The sequence below is a fragment of the Galeopterus variegatus genome, unplaced genomic scaffold (assembly GCF_000696425.1).
Source record: "Galeopterus variegatus unplaced genomic scaffold, G_variegatus-3.0.2 Scaffold610, whole genome shotgun sequence".
NCBI classification, from domain to species: domain Eukaryota; kingdom Metazoa; phylum Chordata; class Mammalia; order Dermoptera; family Cynocephalidae; genus Galeopterus; species Galeopterus variegatus.
Window position 1 is genome coordinate 411,864 of NW_007726721.1, and position 22,963 is coordinate 434,826.

At 36.4% G+C, this 22,963-nt stretch overlaps 2 protein-coding genes across 9 annotated transcripts in view; one reads left to right on the top strand and one right to left on the bottom strand.

Annotated features, from left to right (window-relative positions):
- PPHLN1 (periphilin 1) overlaps positions 1–9,448 on the bottom strand; it is a 114,417-nt gene extending 104,969 nt beyond the window's left edge. For 2 of the 8 annotated variants that reach the window (XM_008570536.1, XM_008570532.1), the window contains exon 1: positions 9,369–9,430. Coding sequence is in view for 5 of the 8 variants with exons in the window: in XM_008570529.1 (XP_008568751.1) it covers positions 8,483–8,522 (40 nt within the window). In the remaining 3 variants the exon portion in view is untranslated. Of the gene's footprint in view, positions 1–8,482; positions 9,085–9,368 lie in introns of those variants that run through there. The other 6 variants (XM_008570529.1, XM_008570535.1, XM_008570528.1 and 3 more) reach the window with 6 other exon arrangements.
- A 31-nt stretch (positions 9,449–9,479) lies between these two features.
- On the top strand, positions 9,480–22,517 carry ZCRB1 (zinc finger CCHC-type and RNA binding motif 1). The gene is made up of 8 exons (XM_008570537.1): positions 9,480–9,677; positions 10,851–10,936; positions 13,217–13,245; positions 18,078–18,189; positions 18,542–18,649; positions 20,976–21,088; positions 21,190–21,265; positions 21,790–22,517. Exons 2-8 carry the CDS (start codon positions 10,853–10,855, stop codon positions 21,919–21,921), a joined length of 654 nt encoding a protein of 217 aa, XP_008568759.1. The 5' UTR covers positions 9,480–9,677; positions 10,851–10,852; the 3' UTR covers positions 21,922–22,517.
- The last annotated feature ends 446 nt before the right edge of the window (positions 22,518–22,963 follow it).

The window sequence follows — 22,963 nt, forward strand, 5'->3', positions numbered from 1 at the left end:
CGGCTTCTTATAATGCAATACTAGGGGTGAAAAAAGAGATGGATATACCATTTTGGCAGTATAAAATTGGCAGTATAAAATAGCTGTAGAATTCTAATAGTTTAGTTAGTTTAGGCTGAGAAAAAAAGGCTGAAAGAGCAATTTATTTTATACTATCATAGTAAAGCAATCTTAATTTTCTCTGTAAAAACATACCTATACTACTTTCTAATAAAAATAGACCCAATAGAATGAACTAACCAAAGATGCCTAAGGAAATCTTAATTTCTTTAAGAATTAGCTTTTAATGTTACGCATAAATTCCCATTGCTAAATTTGACTGGCTTTAAAAAAAATATGCATAAATCAAACTGAATTCTCAGTCTACAATCAGAACTATTTGAAAACAAGTCTTTTAGGTACAAGAATTGATGGAAGCTTGAAAGGAAAATAAATTGTCAACATTACTTCTCCTCTCCTACCTTTATTGAACCCACCAAGGCTTTCAGTCTTAAGAGGCAGATTTTATCATATTTAATATACAGTATAGAGAAATAACAATACTGATTTAAAATCAAATCAATGGAAAAAGTCAAAAACCTGGAAGAAAAATGAACATACAAGCAGATAATTCGCAAAAAATGGTTCTTAAATATTTTTGAAAATATGCTCAACCTCCTGCAAAATAAAGATGATGGAAACTAAAGCTATAATGGGGTATAATTTTCACCCAAAAGGTTGGCAAAAATCAAACTTTAATGAGATAAGGAAAGCAACACTTGCATAAGTTAATGAAGTAAGTAAAGTTTGGTACAGAGTGGGAACAATTTAGCAATATCTATTAAAATTTTCAATGGACATATGCTTTGACCTAGCAATTCTACTCCTAGGTAGACTGAAAGCAACCTAAAATAAAATCAAGAGAATACAGAGTAAATAAATTGTTGTACAGTCATATAAAGGAATATTATGTAAACTATTTCAAAGAAAAGTAACCCCATATATAACAATATGGGAAGACTGCCAAGATACATAGCTAAGCAAAGAAAAGCACAAGGCAGATTAACATATTAATAATAGACAGTGCTACCATTTGTGGAAAATAAAAAGGCAGGGTATGAATATATATGCATATATACAGACTGCTTCTGGGAGTAAAATAGCAAGAAATAATTGCAGGAGGTTACTCTGTAGCCTAACTTCTATATTTAAGCACTATATTTACAGAAACTTATGCAACTTAACTATTGTATTGGTAGAAGAAACTAATTTCCTTTTATGAAATTATTTACTATATACAGTACTACAATTGAAATTTTAAATTAAGATGTTTAAAAATTGTCAACTTTTTAAGGTAAAGAGAATTTGTTTATTTATTGTAACTTTAACTTGAAACTGTGATTTCTGTAGCTTCCTATAAGATAAACACACCCCTGGGGCATCATTCCATATGGAGTCAAATAAGCAAACTTATTATAGGATTAACTGGAAGAGTTGAAATTGTAGTAACTCAAGTGCAATGTCTGGTTATTTCATGAATGCTGGTTGTTTCTGGTAAAAGTTCAGTATATGAAGGTGCTTCCAAAAGTTCATCAAAAAGTAGAATTAAAAGATAATGGGCTGGCCCGGTGGCGCACTCGGTAGAGTGCGGCAGCGCTCCCACTGAGGGCTCAGATCCCATATAGAGACCAGTCGGCTCACTGGTTGAGCGCGGTGTGGGCGTGACACCGAGGGTTGCGATCCCGTTGCCGGTCGCGGTACGGGCACAACACCGAGGGTTGCGATCCCGTTACCAGGTCACGAAAAAAGACAAAAAGGAAAAATAAATAAATAAATAAAAGATAATACGAGTCTTTCCATGAATTTTTTGAAGTATCCTCATGCAGGTTGATGTTCTGCTGAAGTGATTGTTTAGATTCATCCAATTAAGTAACCTTTATTATGTGGTTGGGAGTTTGATGCCAGAGAAATTCATGCTTTTGGCTTTTTTTTTTTTAAGTTTTACTGTGGTAAAATGTACATCAAATTTATCATTTTAGCCATCTTTAAATGTTCAATTCAGTGGCATTAAGTATATTCACATTGTTTGCAACCATCACCAGCATCTGTTTCCAGAACTTTTTTCCTCTCCCCTAACTGAAACTCTTACCCATTAAACAATAACTCCCTGTCAGCTGAATTTACTTTTATTTAGGCCTCTTTTTTTTTTCCTTTTGCTTCAATTTGTGGAGGCATCTCTGGAATTTTTTTTTTTTTTTTTTTTGGTGGCTGGCCAGTATAGGGATCCAAACACTTGACCTTGGTGTTACAACAGTGACTGCGTCTGGGAAGAACTAGGTGGCTGGGGCATAGGAGGATGAATATTTTACTGCATAATGTTTTATATATCCTATTATGTATTATAAAAATATGTAACAGTTTTTAAAGTTCCTGAAAATCATTCAGTAAGCACAACATGTCAAATGCTGGCATAAATGATGAATATAAATTAATGAAGTAAAGGAGAACATAAGTAAAAATAAGATTTTCTAATTAATGAGAAAAAATATACTACAAGAGTTCTAAAGAAATACTATGTAGCTTCTTAACTAGTAATAATACTGAAATATTAAAATTTACTGTCTTCCCACAAAAAATGTAAGAATGACTACTATACTAAATACTACTATCCCATACTTACTTGAGCCCTTTCAGGAATCAAATTTAAAGTTTTCAACAATCTCCTGTAGGGGCAGGGGGAAATACAGACATAACGATTTGTGTCTGTATAAACCAACCAATAGAAAGAAATAATTAAACCTTCCCTATTTGTATAAATAAAACTCTCATAATAAAAAACTATGGGCATTAATTAGCCAAACTCCTTTCAAATTCTCTTTGAAAAGAGAAGATATTATTTTGACCACCAGAGTCCACCCGAGTTTCATAAGAATAACAGAATTATGGTAAGAGAATTCCAGTTCTAATTTTGTCAGTGGAGAGCTAGGCAGGGCATCTCTCCTATCTTTATCTCTAAGAAGATTGCACTAGATGTTTAAGGTCATCTTTAGCTATAATATTAAGAATATTGGTTTAAAATATCTCAGTTTTTTTAAAAATTCTGTTATCATTAGTCTTGAAATCCCTACAGTTTTATATTTGGCAAAAAATGGTCTCATGTTCAAAAGTAATCCAGAAATCAATCATCAAATCATCAAATGATGCTAAGCTTATTAGGAAAAAGTTTGGAGAACTTTTTAATTACTTTCCCCCCCAAAATATAAAGAGCACTTGAGCAAGCTTAGGTCGAATTAAATAAAAACAAAAACAAAAAAATAGGAAATGTGGGATACATGATGAAAATTGCAAATCTAGAAAATTTTCTTGCCTTAAAAAAAAAAAGGATGGGCCGGCCCGGTGGCGCACTGCTATAGTGCGCTGCTTGGGAAGCGCGGCGGCGCTCCCGCCCAAGGGTTCGGATCCCACATACAGACCGGTTCCTGCTCACTGGCTGAGCGAGGCGCGGGAGCAACACCGAGGGCTGCGATCCCGTTGCCGGTCCCGGTCCGGGGGCAACACTGAGGGTTGCGATCCGTTGCCGGACACGGAAAAAGACAAAAAGGAAAAAAAAAAAAAAAGGAAAACTAAATCTAATCAAGCCTACTGTTCTAACCACCACTTTACGTGAAATTAAAAAGACACAGAAGTGGCTCCGTTAGAAAGATTAGGCTCACTTAATTGCACAGAGATTTTGTGAAGTGCCTACATAGCAAATTGCAGAAATAAGACCATGTTTATACGTCACTCCTGATCTAGTTGTAATTTTCTGCCTGGCAGTTTGGAAGACAAATAACAGAATTTTATTGCAATTATCTCAAAATATTTTAATTACTTAATTAGTCAATCCACAATTCATGGAAGCCAAAAAAAAAAAAAACTAGAAAAGTAAGTATATAACTGATGACAACCTAATAATGGGAAATAAAGCTTCTAAAACAATGCAAATAACAGAAATATAATCATGCAAGCATTCAAAATAGGACTGTCTAGAATATACATCATCAAGAAACAATAGATTAATTAAATTTGTGTAAGAGCGAAATAGGAACAAATGCATCAAGGAGTTAAAATTCAGAGATGGGGTTGGTGCGGATGTTGTAACACCAAGGCCGGCCACCAACAAAAAAAAAAGAAAAGAAAAGAAAATCCAGAGATTGCACAAATTGAAGCAAAAGGAAAAAAAAAAAAAAGAGGCCTAAATAAAAGTACACTAAAATATTGAATTAATACTTTCACAGCATCTGCAGGTACTTAGTTTTTAAATGCACTATTACCATTACTGTTGCTTTTACAAAACAGCAGTATCAATGTAATGTTTTATTGTTACCTAAATCAGAATATATTTTCAGAATAAAGAATTTAAAAAGAATAGAATACAACATAATGGTGAAATTAAACACTGCTTGGTGTAGTAAAATAATTAGCATCCCCTAGTACAAAAACTCAAAAAATCAAACAACCCTGGTGAGGCCCCATGCCAAAGTATTAAATTTCTTTCATCCTTAAGAAATCTATAATATAAGTGGTAATGCAGGAATAAAAAAATTCCATATACAAACTTGTACTGTTACTGAAACAAAACAGAAGACAGAGTTTAAGTACAAAAGAAAAAAAAAGAATATTGGGTTGTGAAGAAGATTGGTCTTAAGCTAGATCCTGAATTAAGATAATGGAAAAGGAAACAGGTATTACAGGAGAAGAATATGATGATGAAAGTACTGTAGAGAAATTAGGAGAAAGAATACACTATTATCACCCTAAATTCAAATAGAACCTTGTAATTTTCAAAGGATTTTAAAATAGCTGATAAGTACAGCAACCCAATGAGTGAGCATGCTGCTTACTGTGTCATCACCTCACTAAGTCTACTCACATTAGTGGAGTCTCAGAATTACTCCACTGAAGGTCTCTGATCTACAGGATATGCAAACTGAAGAATACAGGAGAAAAATGGAAGGACCCTTTACATCACAATTAGGCAGAGAACGGAATTGGAATTCAGTGTGGAGAATGTACGTTTCATCTAGAAATGAGCTCATACGTGATTCCAGATAATAAAAACCTCACTCTTATACCATATTCAATAAAGAGAGTATGTTTATTTACCATCATGGGATGTTTAATTCCACAAAGAAAATAAGCCTGTTTTAGAGCACTCTATTGATCTACCCAACCATTGTTATGTTAACTTCTACTGAGGGCTGAGAGGATAGGGATAACTTACATTCTAAGTGAACGTGACCTAAAATTGAGAAAACAGGGTCACAGGCAATATCCATCTGTCAAACCACTTACACTTCAAATCCAATGTTAAGGTGATGAATCCGTTTTTTTCATTTTATCCAAACTGGCTATAAAGTAACTGCATTTAGATCTAGTCAGGTTCTATTATTAAATACACTCAGGATAAACAGCTTTTCCTCCTCCTCAAACCCATTTCTTTCCTTTTGTATATTCATCCAACAATTATTCTGACAGCCAACCAGAGTGAATGGAAAAGTCACATTTGACCTCATACCATAGATGAATAATAGGCCTTTATACTGGCAATTCCCTGCTTAGAATGTTCTTCTCCAGTTATCTGCATAGTTAACTTGTTCACCCTTCAATGTCACCTCCTTAATGTCTTCTTAATATTACTTAGCTACCAGATCCCCCAATCTTCTTGTTTTTTTCACAGCACTAATCAACCAAGACACTATATAATTTACATTTAGTGCATATAACTGGTCTCTCACCAGTAGATACCAGTGAGAACATTTTAGCTCTAGCATCTAAAGCAATGATTCTCGACCCTGACTGCACATTAGATTCATCTGAAGAGCTTTAAAAAATAATACCACCTAGGCCCTACTCTCTGAAATTCCTATATAATTGTCCTTGGGTGGGACTCTCACACTTTTTTAAATCCTAAATTCATCTCATCTCATCTCAGGATGAGATCAATTGATCTAAAGAAAGGTAAACATATTACTGACAACCTAAATTGAAATGTTAGGAACTCTTAAGGGCTGACTTGAACCTAAAAACTACATAATACTATTACTATTGGAAAATGCTTAAAAATTTCAGACAACTAAATTAAAAATAAATTTAGAACATAATTAGTTAAGGTCTTTGCAAAAAAAATTAACATTGATGCTAACTAAAATGGTCAAAATAGGGCAAAGTATCTACTAGAATTTGGTACTGCTGAGTGCTCAGGGAGAGATAAATACAGGCAGTGGTAATTAGGAACAACTTTAAGAATGCTAAGAAAATTTAAATAGAATCTTGAGAAATTGCTTAGGCATTGATGGACAATAGTGAATAGCAGAATCCAAGAAAAGGCAAAGACCTTTGGGAAGACAGAAAGTGCATAAGAAACAAGGTAGAACCAACCAGAGCAGATCAGCATTGCAAAGGAGTTGGAAATAAACCTACACAGCTGTTCAACGAGCTTTCTTTTCCTCCTGTATGCAAGAACTTATGCAGTAAACTTTCAAAACATGTAAACCCTTAACCCACACAATCCTAATGAAGGAGATATTATCTCTCACATACCAGATAAAAACATGAAAGCTATGAAATGGTGTCTAGAGTCAGACTCGGGCCTGCATGACTTTAAAGACCAAGCCCTTTCTATCATTATCACATCGCTTCACAAAGGAGACAGGCCAGGAAAGAGAACAGATTCAAGGGCATTAAATGGTGTTAAGAGCAAAAAACTAGAGGAGCTCATTGCAGGCTGGGAATGAGGTGAGGGGGAAAGAAAAGTCATTCCAGAAGATTAACCTGGCAGTATGCAAGATGGATTAGAGAGGAAAGAGGCTACAGGCAAGTTAACCACTGACTGCTTCCATGATGAACCGTAACAGTTTAGCATTCGTAAAGTACTACACTCTCTACAAGTCTCACAAGTCATTTGACTTTTCAAAGCTTTAAAGATACTTCTTAGAGAAGCCTCTCTGTACTGCATTAAATACTCAGTCGGAGATTCCTGATTGTCCACTATAAGTAAACAATTGAAATTACGTAAGTAGATAAAAAGAGCCAGATATCCGCCTATGTATAATATTATAAACCTAAATCTTATTTCACATCTGGATGGAGTTTAAGGTCTTAACTTGTCAGCCTCCTTCTAGTGTTTTACCCTCCATTTCACCCTAAAAAATGACACTCAATGAACTTTGTTAATGCATCTTCGTAATGCGAAGTTTCCCTATCAATAATACAAATGGTTTCTTCTTAACCATAATAAATCCAAACTTCTCTGTTCTCCACATGCCTTCTGCTATTATCTTACCTAACCGCCTATTGTCTCCAAAAGCATCATTCATGCTAGTCTTCCCATTGTGCCACAGGGTAATACACACCACCCTGGAATTGTTTGCGTTATTTGCCAAACTGGAATACCTCTTTCCATTTCTCATTCAACTTCCAACCATTCATCAAGGCCCAGTACAAAATGTATTATTCTCCACAAAGACCATTATCTGAACCTCAGAAGATTTAAGATTCCAACTGGTGACTGACAGACCACATATGTCCTGTGTTTTACCCATTTTTTTAAAAACAAAATTTTATTCCATTGACAACATATAAAAACTGGGAGACATCACTTTTAAAAAACTGCATTTTCAACTTTTCTTGAAAAAATTAGATGTTTGGCAACACTGGGATCATTGTCTCACACGGCCACAATCAGCTGTAACTGAGTAGCAGCTGACCCCTCAACAGGCTCTTACATATTAATTAACTGCCTGACCTGAGACCCTACCTTCAGCACCTGCAATCATTCAAGAAATACCTGACTGCCTGTTATGTGCCAGGAGCTGTATTAGACACTGGAGTTACAAAGGTAAACAAGACAAACACAGTCCCACCCCCACAGCCTAGCTTAGTAGGGAAGGCAAAGAGGCAAGCAATTAGGATACTTATGATAAGTGCTATGAGGGAAGTAGAGGGCATTTAAAAGCACACGGCAAGGATACCTTATTTTATCTATGGGAAGTTAGAGAATATCCCTCAAATACAGTGACAGCTAAATTCAGATCTTTAACAGGAGTAGGAGTTATCCAGAAAGAGGTAGGAGTGGAAAGAGAGATCAAATGTCCCAAAGAGACAAAAGAGGCTTTGCAAAGACACTGAGGAGAGAAAAAAATATTTTGAGAAAGTGAAATCAGTTCAATATAGTTACAGCCATGCCCAGCAGGTGTCAGGAAAAAAGGGATCAATTGGCAGGACTGGCAGGAAAAGCGACATGTTAATCAAGGTCAGGAGATAAAAGAGAATTTCAGTAAAGAGGCTGAATACGTAAAAAGAGCTTGTTAAGCAAAGAATAGAGGTTTCATAGAGCACAGTCGAGGTGTTGAGAGTTGAAATGGGGAAGAAAAGGAGAAGCAGTGATAGTCTAAACCAGGAGAAAGGAAGCACAAAGCAGCATGGAGATGAGGGTATAGCATAGAAGACCAAAGGGGCTTACATCTTGGGCGGTAGCCAAGGATAACAGGGATGTGAAGCATGGTAGGTTTGGCTGGCCACAAGTTTGCCAACAGAATTAGTCCCAGCGGTCCCCTGGTGGACGCGGAGGCACGCAGGCCTCAAAATTCAGCTGCGCCCTGGTTGGATTGCACTTCCGCCTCTCTAGAAGACATCGGCTTCAGTCTGGATTGATTGTGCAGGCTCCAGGAAAGGCTCTGGGTTCCAGGCTGCTGGCACGCAGGCTCCCAGGATTAGAGGCCTGGTCTGTATGTGCTGGTGGGTAGAAGTTAAGTATAAACTACCTTGCATTATTTTCTGATTTTTCTGTAGGAACGATGGGCCCGTTATGGCCTTTTAGAGAAAAAGCAGTGCGTGCCCATTATAGATTTACAGGAAGAAAAAAGGTACCAAAAAGATCAACACTTGTCCATACCAGTTCACAAGATGAGTCATTCTATGAATCCAACTCTCCCCAAGCTGGCCTTGTCTCCCCAGCTAGACTGAGATCTCTGCCAGGAAAGGCCTGTTTTTCACCTGTTTTTGTAGCTCCCGAAGTGCCTAATACCGAGCTGGATACGTCGAACACATTCAGTAAAATTAACCAACTTCTTGACTGACCTCGGGTCACTGAAGTTATCTAGCCCAGTCCTCTTTTTGCATACTAAGCCGCTAAAGAGAAGCGAACCTAAATCTTAGACTCAACACTTTCCTTTATTCCAAATTCCACTGCGTCTCTCCACCCTCAACCGCAAGGGCAGAACTGTTGCACGGTTCAAATGCAGCAAGAGACTCCAGCTCCCGCCACGAAAAACGCCCACCCGCTCCCCGTGGTGTAGCTGCCCGCGCGCCCATCCCATTCACCTCTCAGAAACGTAAAATGCGCTCACCGACTCTGGGCCGCAGGGAGATCCCGTGAACGTAGTCGTCTACTTCACCGCGGCTATCCCAAACAGGCACTTCCGGCGCGCGCAATGACGTCGGCAAAAGCGACCGATTCCGGGCCCGCCTCCGGGGTCTGGGTCTAACGAGAGCCGGGAAAAGGTACTGTTGCTACAGCCATCTCGTCTCGGCGTCGGACTCCTCCCAGGACCCGTGATGCCAAGTCTGCTGCGAGGGCCGAGGAAGAGTCGGGGTTGAACCCCTGCGGAGCCGAGGGCTCGCGCTCTTCTGGTCTACCCGGCCCGTCCCACCTGAAGGTAAACGCCTCCTTAGCTGCGGCCTTTTCTCCTGCCCTCATCCCCTCCCGAAACGATTGGCACCCGAAACGATTTGCTTGCTCTCTCCTGCCACCCTTTTTATTCGTGGACCTTAATCTTTGCCTGCCCTCGCAGTTCTCACCAAAAAATCTAACATAAATACTTTCAAATGAGAAACTTTTGAAAAGCGACCTATCGACGTTGAGTTCCTGAAGTTTTCTAAATAATTCCCCCAAACCACGGTGCATCAAGTAGTTTTCCCATTACTTCGCGAATTGGCATGCCTTAGAATCAGTAGTTTGCCATTTGTGATAGTCCGTACCCCCATCTCAAATACATACCACACCCGCTTTTTAAGTCTCAAATTTGAACTTTGTTGAGTTCGATATAATTTTCATGGGTAATTGATTTGCTGACCTTGTAAAATAAGATGTGAAGTTAATTATGGATTATACCTGTAAACTTAATATATATACAGGTCAGTATCCCTTCAAGGCACTAAACCTATTTATATAATAAAATGTATCATTTCATAATTTGGCAATAATTTACAAAATTAGTGAGTCAGAAGAACTTCACGTTGTCAAAATGTGAAGAAGGGTTGGCCGATTAGCTCACTTGGGAGAGTGTGGTGCTGGTAACACCAAGGTGACGGGTTCGGATCCCCCTTCACCACGCCAAAAAACGAAACGAAAAACTGAAGTTTAGATTTCCTCTCAACAGCACTCCAGAGAAATACAGGACAACCAAAAAAAGGTACCCAACCATAGTATTAGCAAAAATCAGTGGTTAAGATTCTTTCTAAACCCCCAGGATCTTTTACATATCCCAAAGCACATTCTTGCTCTTAGCCTGAGGGGAGGTTAAGAGTAGCCTCAAAATTTTTTCTTGATGTATTTAAAATGCCCCTCTCCATACACACAGTCCAGCACTGAAAGGATTAGTGTAAAGAATCTACTGAAAGGTGAAGGAACAAAAATACCTCTCTTAGTGATGGCTGAGGAAAAGGAATTCTTAATTCAACCAACTGTAGTCATTGTTCCTAACTTCCTAAAATGTAAGGAAGGTGTATAAATCTGACATAATTAAATCAATGATTGCAATATTGGTTTTACCTGGAATGAGGAACACCTGCTTTAGATTGCTTATGGGTTTGTTTATCTTCCTTTTTAGAAATGAGTGGTGGATTGGCTCCAAGTAAGAGCACAGTGTATGTATCCAACTTGCCCTTTTCCCTGACAAACAATGACTTATACCGGGTAAGTTTAAGGATTAGGACGTTTATCTACTGAATTCTCTTTCTGAGATACAGATGTAGCTTAAGCAAAAGTTCTCCCTGATAAAATTCTTAGTAAGTGCATTACAATGCACTTAAACCTTCAATACCAAAGATTTCTGTTGTAAATATGGGTAAACGAAAAAAATTAGAAACTTGTAATTTCCAAAGAGAATTTATAGTGCCTTTATGGAGAATAACAAGCTCTTTATAAACACAAAAGATACAATTAGCATAATGAAGTGGGAATAATTTGTGATAGGCTGATTTTTCCTGCTTGCTTAGTTGGCTTTTGAAACTGGTAGTGGGGTGGAGGTTTTGGAGGAAAGGACTGATGGGAGCAAACGAACCCTTTCCTAACCCTCAAGTTCTGAAAGTATATTTTAATATACAAACATGGCAGAAGTTTAACAATTTAATACATTTTGTTTTCAGTTCAGGATAAAGGTGATTGAGGTGGGGAAAACATCCTTTCCAACATTTTCTTTCACCTCCTTGCCTTACAGAGAACAAAATTTCCTTCTGCTGTACCTGTCCTGCAGTTGGTTGGTTGAGAGGAACTGGAAGGAATGACATCAATCTTTTCTTCCAAATGCGCCCTGTTCTCTTTGCTACTTTGGGTAGATGTTAAGTAGAGAAATGCTGCATCGGTGATACACAGTACCTGATTAATTAAGATAACTTGAGTTTCAAAGAACAGAGAGGAAAGTTATCTTTAGTTTCCTTGTATCACAGGAGAGACTTAGGGGCCAGCTGGTTAGTTCAGTTGGTTAGAGTGGTGCTGATAACATCAAGGTCCAGGGTTTGATCCCTGTATTGGCCAGCCACCAAAAAAGAAAACCAAAAAACAGAGCAACTTACTGTATTTATTGAATGCTTATTATGTTCTGAGCACTTAAGACATAGGTACTGAGACACATCAGTGAACAAAAAGATAAAAACCCCTTTTGGCTCTCACAGTATAGCAGAAGAGAAGAACAATATTAAATATAAAAAAGTCAAATTATGTGTTAGCTACTAAAAATGCTAAAATGTTAGGCACTAAGAATAAAAAAGACAAGAAAGGAGGGCTATTTGTTAGGTTTGGGGGTGGCCGTTTAGCTCAATTGTTTAGAGCGTGATATAACACCAAGGTCAAGGGTTCAGATTCCTGTACTGGTCAGCCACCAAAAATAAAACCAAAACAAACACTACGTTAAGTTTGGCATGGAGATGAAACTTAGGGTGGTCAGAAAATGTTCTTATTGAGAAGGTGACTTTTGAATCAAGAGCAAGTAAGAGGCAGCTGTGCACATGTCTAGGGGACAAGCATTTCAAGAGAAAAGGAGGGGGTAATCAGAGGTAAGCCCACTGGAGGGTGCATTAAGGCCCATATAGATCATGGTAAGGACTCTGGCTTTCACTTTGAGTGAAACAAGAAGCCATTAGAATGAATAAATGTATATATGGTTTTTAAAACATATGTATGTTTTTTTTTTGGTTTTGGCGGAGTGCTACTACAGGAATCCAAACCCATGACCTTGAGATTATACAGCTGTGCTCTAACCAGCTGAGCTAACCTGTCAGCCCTGGTTGCATATATTAACACATTCTAAAAGACTTTTATAAGAAACATTATATAATAAATAGGAACTATTTATATAGTTGGCGGCTGAAACTGTAGAAATAAATGAGATTGCTGAGGGTGAAGATGTCGAAGTAAAAGGGAAGAATGGGCCAGCTATAAAGTACCACCAACATATTAACGGTGGACAGAGGAAGGACACTGGGAATGGATTTTTTTATTATAAACACTTTTTTGTTTCATGTTTTATTTTATAAGCAGTATAAGGATCTGTCTTCTTAATGATTGCTTAATACAGTAAGAGTAGAATAGGAATAGTGATATTTCACAACATTGATATTTGAAGCACAAGGTTTAGCTGGATCTGTGGTGGAGCTGATAGTTACCATGGATACACCACCTGAACACAGCAGTTGTCCAGTGTGCCTTAGATCTACGACACATGTGGAGTGTTTTTTTCTCTGTATCCAATCCATTGTCAGAAATTTAGGAACTGGGACAGATACATGTGACTCCAATAACAATAAAAATATTCTAATTACCAAAAAAAATTTCTTATATGACCTGCCTTATAGACTGAAGGCTAAAATTTTTTATAAACTATAATGAAGATTTTGGTCAGTGTGTACAACCTGAAAATTTAACTTTTTTTATGATTTTAAATTAAATTATAAATTATTATATGGTCTTTTGTTTCAGATATTTTCCAAGTATGGCAAAGTTGTAAAGTAAGTATTCACATTAAATTTTGAAACTTCATTTAAAAGGTTTTCTGAATTTGCTTCATTATTTTTTTAATGGCAGTATATTTACTTTTTTTATATAAAAGATACTTGATACAACAAAGACAATAAAAATACTATTGTTAACATTGTTATGTATATTTCAGTTGTTTTTCTATATAAACATTTAGACAATCTTTTTAAAAAGACTTGTTTACATGCAATTTTGTTTTCTTTCACTTAACATTATATCATGAATGTCTTTCCATGTACTTTCAAGATACAGCCTCATATTTAATGGTTTCATGGTATTCCTTTCTATCTCATAATTTATTTAAACAATCTTTATAATTTCTTACCAAATTACTAAGAACTAAAACTAATTCTGTTGTCCAATGTAAGATAGATATATATATATATATCTATATATATATCTTATAAACACAAAAGATACAATTAGCATAATGAAGTGGGAATAATTTGTGATAGGCTGATTTTTCCTGCTTGAAAAAAAAAAAAAAATATATATATATATATATATTTTTTTTTTTTTAAAGATGACCGGTAAGGGGATCTCAACCCTTGGCTTGGTGTTGTCAGCACCATGCTCAGCCAGTGAGCCAACCGGCCATCCCTATATAGGATCCGAACCCATGGCCTTGGTGTTATCAGCACCGCACTCTCCCAAGTGAGCCACGGGCTGGCCCTATAAGATGTATATTAAAGGCTCTGATAAAACAAATATTTTGGTTACTAGAAAGGTGTTCTCTAGTATACTGTCAATGGATTACCATTTATCAAATAAATAGTGTAAAAACAAATATTTCAGTGCATATGACTTGCAAAATGCTTATGACGCTGATAAATAAATAGAAAACATATTCTCTGCCTTCTTAGAAGCTTAGATATCATTGGAAAGACTAGAAATATATAAAAAGATAATAAATGATAATAGCATTTGGGGCTGAGAGTTAAGAAAGGATGAAAAGAACTTGAGGTTCTCATATTTATTTCACTATTTTAAATCAGTCAAGCAACTGTTTTGTGGGGCAAAGAAGTAAAAGCAAGATACTGTCAATCTAGCCATCTTATAACCAGTGTATGTTCTGGTATAAATTTAAAATCCCAAGAATATAGAATATATTTATCTTGACTAGTTATTTTTCTTCCAGCTTTCCATAAATGGATGTTAAACAGCTGAAGTTTGTTTGCATCTTGAGAATATTAATTTCTTTTAAACTTACTTGGCTGTTAAAATCATTATCAAAAATGCTTCTGGGGCCGACCCCGTGGCTTAGTCGGGAGAGTGCGGCGCTGGGAGCGCAGTGGCGCTTCTGCCGCGGGTTCGGATCCTATATAGGACTGGCCGGTGCACTCACTGGCTGAGCGCGGTGCGGATGGCACCAAGCCACGGGGTACGATCCCCTTACCGGTCACAAAAAAAAAAAAAAAGGGCTTTTGGGGAAATTTTTGGGTCTTAAGAATTTTTGAGGGGGGCTATTTTGCTCAGTTGTTAAATCATGGTGTCATAACACCAGGGTCAAAGGTTCAGAGCACCATACTGGCCCGTCACAAAAAAAAAAAAAAAAAAAGTGCTTCTGGGTAAATTTTTGGGTCTTAAGAATTTTTGAGGGTGGCTATTTTGCTCAGTTGTTAAAGCATGGTGTCATAACACCAGGGTCAAAGGTTCAGAGCACCATACTGGCCAGTCACAAAAAAAAATTTTTTTTGAGGCTGGCCAGTTTGCTCAGTTGGTTAGAGTCTAGTGCTGATAACACCAAGGTCCAGGGTTCAATCTGTACCAGCAAGCTGCCAAAAATAAAGAATTTTGAACAGTCATCATCATCAATTAAAACTCTAGTAATGGGCTGGGTGGTTAGCTCAGTTGGTGAGAGCGCAGCCTTATAACACCGAGATCACAGGTTCAGATCCCCGTACCAGAAAACTCTAGTAATGGTGATACGTAACACTTAAATCAGCACATATATATGCTAGGCACTTTTCTAATCTCTTTATGTATATTATCTCATTTAATTCTCACAACTACCCTTTGAAGTAGGTATTATTATCCTGATATCATAAATGACAAAACTGAAGCACACAGTAAACCTGAGGTCATATTACTAGTTGGTGGTGGAGGCAAGATTTGAATCCAGCACTGATTCCAGAGCCCCCTTAACTGTACCATCTACCTTTTCTTTCTCTCTGCTAGAATCTCTGAATCTTCATATAAATATATAATTATGAACCATGAAACTGCTATGTAGCTAAAGATAGAGTTATAAGCACATATAGACAGGGAAGACCTGTTCTAATCTAGAGAGTCAGGGAAGGCTTACCTAGTTTAGTATCCTTTGAGTTGAAACCTAAGGGATGAATAAGAGTTAAATAGGCAAAAAACGGGAGGAACATTTCAGGTAGAGGGAATAGCTTGTACCGGGCCCCGTGGCAAGAGAAAATAAAGTGAGATCAAGGAATAGAAGGAAGGCCAATGTGACTGAAGATGAATGAGGAAGAGTGAAAAAGCATAAGATGGGTCCAAAGATGGAAGCAGTTTCCTAATCTTACTTGTTGGCCATGTTAAAAGATACTTGGTTTTCATCCTAAGAATACCAGAAATTTCCTAAGAACATTGAAGAATTTTAAATGAGAGATGATGTGATATGAATTTTGAAAATCTTGTTCTGGCTTCAATGTAGAGACTGGGTTGGAGGGGAACATGCACACAATGCACGAAGACCAGTCTGAGAGTATGTGAGATAGTACAGATCTTTCCATGAAGTTTTGAAGTACCCTCGTAATTGTAGCCCGGGGTAGAAATTTAGACTAAGATGGTGCACATGAATAGGTAAAGAGGCTAGTCAGATGTGAGAGATCATTAGGAAGTAAAATGGGTAATACTTAATGATACGCTTACTTCGTGTATAAGGGTTGGGTGAGTGAGAAGGGGGTGTTGTACACCCAGAGTAGTGTCTGCTTCCTATTATGTGCTTACTTGAGTACATCATGTGCCTTACATCAGGAAATGGTGCTACTCTGTACCTCTTTTCCCATGCCTGAGACATGTGAGTCATCAAAGATTCGTCCTTTTAAATCCTTGATGTAATTTTTTTTTCTGTTACCATAGAAGGTATCTCTAGCGAAGTATTGTAATTGATTTATAGGTCTGTCTCTACCACTGGATTGTAAGCTTTTTCCTGAGGGTAAAAACCTCATCCTGCTGCCTTTATACTATCAGTGCCTAGTGCCTGCGTCTGAAGCTAATGGAGTAACTGAATGACCAAATAAACACATAGATGCAGTCTTTGGAGAAACTTTTCCCACTTGTATCTATTTTTGTTTCAACATATTGAGCTAGGCACATACAGGTTACAGAGACACCCTTAAAGAAGTTTATATTAAAATAGGTGAGATGAGGCATTGTTTATATATAAACAGATAATTTCAGTAGAATCTAGCAGAAAGGAGAAATCTTTTCCAATTGAAGAGATGAAGGAACTGACCCATCATCTGAACCCTGAAGAATGAGTAAAATTTTAATGGGGAAAAATTGAGAGGTGAAAGAAGATAGAAGAATGCAAAAAGAGGCACCAGTTTGGGGAAGTAGAGGCCATGCTAACTAAATATTGAGTGGTTTATTATTGCTAGACCTCATAGTGAGTGGGAAGGAGTAGTGAAAGATGAGGTAAGTGGGAGCCAAATCATAAAGGATATCAATTACTGGATGAAGAATAGGCAAGCTAAAGAACCAGAGATTTTCGAGCAAAGGAAAGATGTGATTTTATTTATTCCTTAAATAAAAGACTCGGGCCGGCCCGGTGGCATACTGCTACAGTGCGCCGCTTGGGAGCGCGGCGGCACTCCCGCCGAGGGTTCGGATCCCACATACAGACTGGCTGCTCACTGGCTGAGCGAGGTGCGGGCGCAACACCGAGGCTTGCGATCCCGTTGCCGGTCCCGGTCCGGTACGGGCGCGACACTGAGGGTTGCGATCCGTTGCTGGTCACGAAAAAAGACAAAAAAAGGAAAAAAAAATAAAATAAAATAAAATAAAATAAAAGACTCTACCTCTGGTATAGAAAAGAATTAAGATCAAGGAACTATTAAGAATAGACTGTTGAAACAGTAACACCACCATGGACAAGAAAAAAGCAGAGGGAATAGATCAGAGAGATCATGATCTGAGGATGACATAGAAAGCTTATGACCTTAACTGATGTTCACAGACTTTAAAAATTCCCCAAATTTAAAGCAACTATCTTACTTGATATTTCTTTCAAAATTGGTTAAGTCTGGCCAGTTAGCTTAGTTGGTTAGAGCACAGCCTTATAACAACAAGGTCATGGGCTTGAATTCTCATACTGGGCAGTTGCAAAAAAAAAATTAACCAAAATTGGTTAAACTTGATATCCCATGACTTTGAAGAGAGAGCTGATTTTTCAAATGTTTTAATTTCACTAACTTTGTAAATGTTTTATTATTAAATCCTTTTTTTATTTTATTTTATTTTTTTTTTTCCTTTTTGTCTTTTTTCGTGTCCGGCAACGGATCGCAACCCTCAGTGTTGCGCCCATACCGGACCGGGACCGGCAACGGGATCGCAACCCTCGGTGCTGCGCCCGCACCTCGCTCAGCCAGTGAGCGGGAACCGGTCTGTATGTGGGATCCGAACCCTCGGCGGGAGAAGCCACCACGCTCCCAAGCGGCGCACTGTGGCAGTGTGCCACCGGGCCAGCCCCTAAATCCTTTTTTTAAACTTGAGTTTTCTACATGTTTATTAATACCTGTTTTATTTATTGCTGCCTCATTTTTAACTGGCTATTTGTTCATGCTTTAAGGGTTACTATAATGAAAGATAAAGATACCAGAAAGAGTAAAGGGGTTGCATTTATTTTATTTTTGGATAAAGAGTCTGCACAAAACTGCACCAGAGCAATAAACAACAAACAGGTAAGCCATTCGTTCACCTCAAAGTTTTTAACCCAAAAACCTTTGTGTTCATCCAGGCCAAAAATGTGGAGGATGCAGTAGATGGTCAAGTCAGATGGGTATCAGTAGATTCTGAGGGTATCTAATTTATGGAAAACAAAAGAGGTCAAAGCTGTACTGGGTTCCTAAATGTTGATAGAATCTAAGAAAATAAGAATGCTGCAGGATAGAATTTATCACACCTAAGTGGGCAATTGCTAAAATAATCCAAAAAATAATATGGAATTGAAGATTTGAGAAAATGGAATCAAGTAATTAGTTTTAGGTTTCAGTGAAATACAACTTTCTGCATTTACATTTTTCTCTGGTTTAGTTATTTGGTAGAGTGATAAAAGCAAGCATTGCTATTGACAATGGAAGAGCAGCTGAGTTCATCCGAAGGCGAAACTACTTTGATAAATCTAAGTGTTATGAATGTGGGGTGAGTAAACCTAAAACTTAATGGAATTTTCCATAGTATACTTTAAGGTATTTTTCACATCAGTCTTATTTGTGTTCACCAAAACTTCTGGCTGGCCAAAACCAGTTTATAAAAGTTGTTTTACTTAGAGGCTCTAGACTCGTCTAAGTAAATTTAATTAAAATGTAGTATGTAAAGATAACCTGTATTGGATAATAGAAAGTGGCATTTTCTCTGGTTTTTAAATCTTTGAAAATTTTTAGTTTAAAAAGTGTTGGACTAATTACTTATGTCATTGTCTTGAAAGGCTTTAGTAACTGATAAATTATTGTTAATAAGATTCTGCCTATTTCTGTAACATTTTGCTAGTGTTTAATTATCACAGTTCAGTACAAACATTATCATATGACCCATCCTCAGTGAGATACTGTGTTTTGAAATTTTTTATTTTATTTTTTCTATTAGTACTGCTAATGGTTTGTAACTGAACTAACCCCACATTTTCTTACCACATTTCTCCTCATGATCTGTCATTATCTATTTAAAGTTTTAGTGATTAGGACAGATATACAGCCAGAGAACAATTTTACACAAGGCCCATAATGGTACCAAGAGGTATTCATTCTGGGTCTCATAGCTGTCAGTTTCTAAAATCACTGTATAAAATACTTAGGAAACAGAGTCCAGAGGTATTAATGGGGAGCTGGAGAGAGAATTACTGAGACATTGTCCTGGCTATAAAATCACATGAAGATATAAGGAAATGGCTTGAGGTCTTTTCCTCCACTGCTCCTCTCCCCCGCAACCCCCAATCTCCAGAAAAAGATGTATAAATAGATGGACGGATGGATGAATAGAAAGAGGGAGCAAGCAATGGCCTGGATACATACTAATTCTGTCAGTTCCTGCAATTCTAAAACCTCTTAAGTAAATGTTTTACAAACTTCCTGCAATTCTAAAACCTCTTAAGTAAATGTTTTACAAACTGTTCCAAAGGCTTGAGTTTCGAATTAAAAAAAAAAAAAAGAGGAAGGGGTAGGTATAGTCAGATTAGAATATATTCTTATATTCACAGTAAATATAAAATTATGAGAAATCTGGAATGAATGTAATTTTCCCCCAAGAAAATTCATTTACATTTTTTGGCCTGGTTTTTCCCAAAGTTATTTCCCTATTAATCCCTTTTTTCTATACAGGATATGTTAACATTTTTTGGTGTACCGTTATTCCAAAACACAGTTTGAGAAATGATTCTCTTAAGTAAATTCTCTCAGCAGTTCATTAACAATAAGTAACACCTCTTGGGTTCAGCCTTGTCCCAGGTATACAAAGTACACAGTCTGTTTGAGGCTTTGTTAAATATACTTGAAAAGCATGATTGTTTTTCTTTTCTATTATTCTAATCTTGGCTCAGTTTCCCCACACCCTACTGTAACCTAATACTGTAAATTAATACTTCTTAAATGTATTTTGGTGAGCTAATGTACGGATTATAGTTCAGAGTTCTTATGTTTTACAGCTCAGTGTTCTAGCTCATTATGAGTAATGGTCTAGTCCAGCACTGTCAAATAGGTAAATAATGCAGGCTGCATACATAACTTTAAATGTTCTAGTAGCCACATTAAAAAAATAAAAATAAAAATTAATAATATCTTTTATTTAACCTAATATATATCCAAAATATTGTCATTTGAATATGTAATTAATATTTTTTAAGTTATTACAATATTTTACATTCTTTTTTTCGTATTCTTGAAAAATCCAATGTATGTTTTACCTTTACAGTGCATATCAGTTCAGATGATTTCTCAGTAGCCACATGTGACTAGTGGCTACTATAATTGTACAGTTTAAGTGTAGTCTAGGTGTGAAAGGAGCAAAATAAAAGTAATTAATAGGAAAAGTGAAGAAGACAAAATCTTCCATTTGTTTTTAAAACAGAATATTAAGCAACCTCTTGATTAACAGGAATAGTTTTATCCCCATTTTATCAAATAATTTAAGATTCTTATACTTAGGGTAGATGATCTATTTCAATTTTGAATTGTTCTATATCTTCAATCTTGAGATTGAAAATGTTTGAGGGAAGAATACCTCTTTTACTGTTAGTAAAACTGCCAAAATACTACCTAATTATTAAAGTAGTTTATTGGGAGTTATAATATCACAGACTTTTCCTTCTAAATATTAAAGTAATGGATTTTTATCATTAATTTCTTCTGAATATTCTCAGCATGGGAACATTCTTTTTTTAAATCCTAAAACCTTTTAGTCTTAGGGTAGCAGGCAAGTTCCTGTTAATAACAACAAATAATGTATTATTTTTCCTTTTTTTTAATGTGAAAAGGAAAGTGGGCACTTAAGTTATGCCTGTCCTAAAAATATGCTTGGAGAACGTGAACCTCCAAAGAAGAAAGAAAAAAAGAAAAAAAAGAAAATCCCTGAACCAGAGGAAGAAATGTGTGTATATCTACTCTTACTAAATACATTATTCTGTTGCTTTTATCTTTTTACTCTTGGTTGATTGCATTCTGATTTTTTTTTTTTCTTTAATAATTTAGTGAGGAAGTAGAAGAAAGTGAAGATGAAGGGGAAGATCCTGCTCTTGACAGCCTCAGTCAGGCCATAGCATTCCAGGTAGTAAATTGTTCTTTTAAAAGGCACCATGCCATAGCTGCCTTGGGCTAATAATTTTATATTCCTTGCTTACTTTATTGATCATCTCCTCACGGCAACCTCTGTTTTGCTCCTTCACCTCCTAAATTTTAGGAGATAGACTGTTTCTCTGAGGTCTTTAGAGCAGTATGAATGAAAAGAGCCTATTGGTTCTTTCTAGATTTTAACGTCCCACAACACTTTTAATATCTTAATTTGTTTTCATTATAGAATTGAGCAGAACTATTTGATTAAAGTAAGTTTAGCCCAACAGAAAAGATTTCTCTAGATATTGCCTAGGATAATTTTTAGTAACGTTGTAAGATTGGGACAGAACAGGTCTTGGGCAGGGCAGGTGTTGAATATCTTATTGTCTGCATAGTGTGAGAGAGTGGGAAATGGTGGCATTTGCAGTGTGTTTTTGCCATGTTTTGAATTAATGCACCATAAATAATACTAAACAGGTTCTTGGTTTTGTTTTGTTTGTTCTCTGAATCACATTACAGCAAGCCAAAATTGAAGAAGAGCAAAAAAAATGGAAACCCAGTTCAGGGGGTGCCTCAACATCAGATGATTCCAGACGCCCAAGGATAAAGAAAAGCACATATTTCAGTGATGAGGAGGAACTTAGTGATTAAAATTATATTTATTATGTAAATATCACTAAAATAAATCTTGGAGGGTAAAGTTAGTTGGGAAATAAAGATAATTTCTAGGATTTGAGCATAAAAACACTTGATACCAAACAAATAGTTTCTTTACTATAAAATAGTTCATAGGAAATTTAACAATAATTTTAAAGTATCATGTTTCTATCTTGCCTTATAGCATAGTACTAAAAATCAGGATTTGATAGTAACAATCTTGGTAAGAGCGAATTTTTATAAAAGTAAGAAAACAATACTATCATAGTAATGCTTTTGTCATCCCAAGAAAAAAGATAGATATTAAAATGATTTATTTCAGGGCTGGCCAGTTATCTCAGTTGATTAGAGCATGGTGTTGATAACATCAAGGTTAAGAGTTCAATCCCTGTACTAGCCAACCACCAAAAAAAATAAGAGTTATTTCAGAAGTTCATTATAAAAGCTTTGTTCATGTCTGATGGGTTCACATGAGGACTTTGGGAATAAATTTAATCTTTAGAACAAAAACTTCATAAAGACTGAGAAATTGAATGATTTATTGTAACAATAATGTTAATAAACTTTTCAGGAGAATTTTGTCTTTAAATACAGATGTTTTGTCATCTTACTTTTTCTAGCTTTTTCCCAGTCTGAATAAGTCATAAATATCCATAAAATATAAAGTAGCTTTACAGGGCTTATAACCAAACAGTAGTTATTTGTCTGCCCTGCCTGTAGCAACAAATTCCATTCCCCAGATGAGGCTACTTATAACTTTGCTATTTTTTTCTTATGCACATACATATTGCTAAATAAAATATATATATATTTCTATCACTTAATTCATAAAGGAATAAAGAAGGATTTTTCAGTCTCATACTGTCCCCTACCTTCCTACGTCTTCCCAGTGGCTATGTTACAATTTTTGTTTAAGCCCATATTTACTGTCTTTTTTTATGCCCATGTAAATACTTTTCATTTCTGAGCCAAGGAGTGTGCTATGATTACATTTTTCCCGGAATTACTGATTGTCTCATTTTTTCTTGTATTTATT

Coding starts and splice junctions, on each gene's coding strand:
- ZCRB1 (XM_008570537.1), top strand. CDS start 10,853: ATGAGTGGTGGATTGGCTCCAAGTAAGAGCACAGTGTATGTATCCAAC. Junction 10,937..13,216: donor CAAACAATGACTTATACCGG/GTAAGTTTAAGG, acceptor CTTTTGTTTCAG/ATATTTTCCAAGTATGGCAA. Junction 13,246..18,077: donor AAGTATGGCAAAGTTGTAAA/GTAAGTATTCAC, acceptor TCATGCTTTAAG/GGTTACTATAATGAAAGATA.